Source organism: Melanostigma gelatinosum, assembly GCF_949748355.1.
Source record: "Melanostigma gelatinosum genome assembly, chromosome: 6".
NCBI lineage: Eukaryota > Metazoa > Chordata > Actinopteri > Perciformes > Zoarcidae > Melanostigma > Melanostigma gelatinosum.
In genome coordinates, this window is record NC_136639.1 from 11586263 (window position 1) to 11590601 (window position 4339).

At 38.6% G+C, this 4339-nt stretch overlaps 1 protein-coding gene across 1 annotated transcript; it reads right to left on the reverse strand.

Annotated features, from left to right (window-relative positions):
• Positions 1-1876: 1876 nt before the first annotated feature.
• On the reverse strand, positions 1877-3811 carry tmem230b (transmembrane protein 230b). The gene is made up of 3 exons (XM_079269670.1): positions 3511-3811; positions 2379-2501; positions 1877-2295 (listed from the first exon to the last, which is right to left on the reverse strand). Exons 1-3 carry the CDS (start codon positions 3604-3606, stop codon positions 2155-2157), a joined length of 360 nt encoding a protein of 119 aa, XP_079125796.1. The 5' UTR covers positions 3607-3811; the 3' UTR covers positions 1877-2154.
• Between the last annotated feature and the right edge of the window lie 528 nt (positions 3812-4339).

Consider the following 4339-nt stretch of genomic DNA (forward strand, 5'->3'; position numbering starts at 1 on the left):
AACCGCCTCAGACAAAAACGCATTTTCGTGGGAAAGACTCGGGGAGCGTAACAAAAGGCAAACACACGCCTAAAGTAACATACACTTTGACTCAAAATTCAGGAGAATAGTCACAAAAACATATGTTGTCATGAGATATATCCACATTTCTCAAGAAATGGAGAACAGGTGTGATACATTCAAAATGTCATTTCAAATACTAACGTTAGGTGTGTGAGTTGGGTTTTGCCGCACCCACCACCAACACCTTACAATGTTCCTTTAACTTCAGAACCAACTTGAAGATAATCAATATATTGAGCTAGCTACAACCGTATTTATCTGTAATATTAAAGGTTATACATGTAACGATGACCACCATTAATTAATACCCTACTGGAACAAAACGTGTGGAAATAAGACGTCTGCTGAAGTCCATTTTCTCTGGAAATATTTGACAAATAACTATTTTATAAAAACCTGAATGTCAATGCAACGTGTAAAATAGACTAAGAGCTTATTTAGCATTAACTGTGTACCTAACGTTACCCAACCCGCCCTTAATAACGACAACTCTAACGGACCGTGCTAGCAAGAGCTGCTACATTCTCTTCAGAAACCTTTCATTCGCTGTTTTTACTAAAGACATACATCAGGTAACGTTATCGTCTGTTATTTTGTTAACTGACTTGTTATTGTGGTTACTTTTGCGTTTGGCTAGCGGCTATGCTAAGTTCGAAGAACGTGACCGTTATCTGTTGTACGAAGCCACGTGTTACTCTGTCAGAGATAACGGAAGAAAACTAACTACACTATTGTGTTTTTGTTCAATCTAATTTGGTCACCCTTAAAGCTTAACTTAATTTAGTAACTTTACTATTAAGACTTTCATTACCTTACCACAAAACCACGTCTTCTGATGTCCTCGTTATTTGAGATGGATGGTTCTCTAAGATGTGGTGTATTGGGGTTTTGGGGACACCAACGAGGACACGTTGCTCTTCCTTGTTTACCTCCAGTTTAAAACAGCCAATCAAGTGCTGAACATGATGACTCACACGTGGACACTGTTAAAATACTGTAGTATTCCTACAATGTCCCACTACAACTTGTAGTGTTTATTATCGCTTATTTCATGGCATTATACTGCCGCCTATCGGCCTGTATAGTAATACTTTGATTTAAATCTTTAGACAGCACCCATTATATTACATTATCCTGCAAAGCAGCTTCAAATGATGTTGAAATTGATACGCTAGTGTAGCAGATTAGAGGAGGAAAGTTTTTTATTTTTTTATTTAACAGAAATATCAGGTTTTATAGCATGTGTACTTCCTGTTTGACAAAGTTTAGTCTCACTGACTAGCCAGGCGCACCATACAGAGATTAAAGGATTAATATTAATCACATGAAATCCTCAGAGGAAGAAGTACTTTAAGCAGTATGGAAGAATAAAGCTGAGGGTAAGGGAAATTGTTATATTGATCGTAGTGTGGACAGACCAATATGACCTTTTATTAAATATCTGTTTTCTGCCAGATGAGCTATACGAAGATGCATGATACAGGTTAATCACTTAGCCTGAAATCTTTAAACATCATTATCTTAATTTTCCTTTAAAGTAATTAATTACAAGCCAGTTTTATAAGTTCTCTCTATCCTCAAACAAGTGGGTGGATCACCTCAAATTACAAAACCCACTGACTACAATTTTATTTGGCATGAAAAGAATACATTTTGAGAATTGGCTCGACTTGTGTGTAGAAGTATCAGCTCTGTTTCGTTGCAAAAGTAGCCACATGGTTGAATTCCTCTACATACTGTACTACGAGCTAAAATGTGTCCTCTTGTAGACCAACTCAGTGTAACGTTATAATAAACAAATAAAAGATACCCATCAAATTATAGTTTTATTGATTTATCAAGCTAACAAAATAAATATACAAATCAAACAATGTCCGATACTGATTTGGCTTCAGAACAGCAGGCTGGCACCAACTACCTCGGCATGCAACCCTATGACGGCAACATCAAAATCATCCAGATTTAGTTGAAGGTAATTTACAGAATCTATTTAAGCTTGTTTTCTTTCAAAATGTCAGCGCCTTTAAATTAGCATTAGTATGTATTAGGAGTATACATGAGTGAAGATTGTGGCTGAAGCTGTGGTGTCTGTCAGTCATCAAAGTCCGGGATGTCATCGTAGGAGTAGCCCCGGTAGCCCTTCGATGCATAGTAAGCTATTCGTAGGTGGTAAATTCCAGGGAGGAAGACAAGGATCCCAATGATAAGGACAGGAAAAGTTCGGTCTGAGTGCTGAAAGAGAGAAAATATTAATTTCAATAAAGTAAAATTATTGTTCATAGTGTAAAAACTCTGTGCATTACACAAGTACTCACAGTGGTTCCAAAGTATCCAGCCAGGAGAAGGGAGCCAATGACGATTAACAGCGAGCCGATCAAGAAGAGGACTGTGGCTAGTGCTATGGCTTTGTATGGGACTTTGGGTGGGCTTCTTTTGAACTGCGGAGGAGGTGAAATATTTAATTTAAAACACTTTTCACAGCATGTTTTTTGTGGCACTGCCTGTTTTCCCACTCATGTACTGAACTGGCCAGTCAAAATTAGTCTGGCTCATAATGTACTTGAACTTCTTAGAAAAGTGAAAGTCTGTGACTGGTTGACAGATATTTCATTTTAGAGGAAGCTGACTGACTGTGTGAGCCATGAAACTGTCATGTTACATTATGGGTTTGAAGATGTGTTTTGTTGGTTATTCATTGCATTCCTTGTGTCTCAATACTGTGAAAACCCCACCATTGTTACACAATTTATTAGACGTGCAGAGTGTTATTCAGCCTGTGAAAACATTTGTTTAATGACATTTGTGACTCTGAAGAAGCTTTTCCAAGTACGAGACAACGTTGCTTTCACATGTAATCAACCCTATGGACGGCACGGGGAAAACAAACAAACCGATGGAATGACAGGACAGCAAAATAAAACACCCATGACCATATGTTGCTCTGGTGATGGAATAAAATATAATTATTTTGTGTCTACTGTTTTATGTAATTATTATAGAAATGCATACAGTTATACAATGCAGCTTTCTATTTATGTTATATTGCAAACTGAAAACAAATTTCTCCTTGTGTGAGGGAGCTATGTAACATCCAGTAAACTCAATACATATATCAGGTTGCATTGTGGGAAATGTAGGATCAAGTGTTTTGGCGTTTGACCCACACTAGGTGCATAAAGTCAGGACATTTTTCTTTCTTTTTTCCTCCAATGTTATTAAAATGCAATACTAAATCACTGGAGTAGCCTACCCCTTTATGTCCAGAATTGCTGCTATAATCACTGTGTGTGTGTGTGTGTGTGCGCGCGCGCGTGTGTGCGCGCGCGCGTGTGTAGAGAGAGATACTGTTATAATGCCTGAAAAGCACCCACCATAGATCATTTTAATACAATTTCATAAAATGCATGCTATGGGTAGAGTGATCTAACATCATACAATACGTCTTACCTGTAAATCGGTGTAGCCGTCATCATCAGTGGCCAGCCTGGAGTACCTAACTTTACTGTTCGGGCTGTCGTTGGACACAACGTTACGAGCTGGCATCTTCTCGGCTTCTTCTTGCAAACAGTTTGTTGTTGTGTTTCAATGAGGCAGAAGCAGCTTCGGCTACAGATGCATTGTCGACACCATCATCACTCAGTTCAATGTTACACCAGATCCGACGCACGACCGTTATTGTTTCCTAAAACTCGTTCTGAGAAGTGATTACAGCGAGGCGTGTTGTCTATTATCTTCTATCATGGGTACTTCCGTGTTTTCGCCTCGGTCTGCAATGCGCCTGCGCACACTTCTTCTTCTTCTTCTTCTTTTATTTTTAACGCGGTTGGCAAACAACTTTTAGGTGCATTACCGCCACCCACTAATCTGGAGTGTGGAAGGAAAGTAATTATTTAATACCAAAACCAAACAAACAAACACAAAATAAAACAAACAAAATAAAATAAATATACTTCTCAAATTATATTCACCAGTCTTGTTGTCTCCAAATACACCAAAAGAGGCTTCCAACACTCTTCATCAAAGCTTTTCTTTAATATATCAATTATATTCTCCTCTCCCAACTCTCTAAGACCACTTTTCAATATTTCTCTCTCTGCAACCTGCGCACACTGATGAGTCACCTTCCTGTTATTCCGGTGATTTTTGCACCGCTCCGTACAAGAGGGCCCTGTCGAGTGTTCTCGTGTAAAATGACCATGTCATTGAGAGCAGCAGACGGATACTCCGGTGTCGAGATTCATCTCTTTGTGTGGATGTTCATTTCCTGAGATGTTCT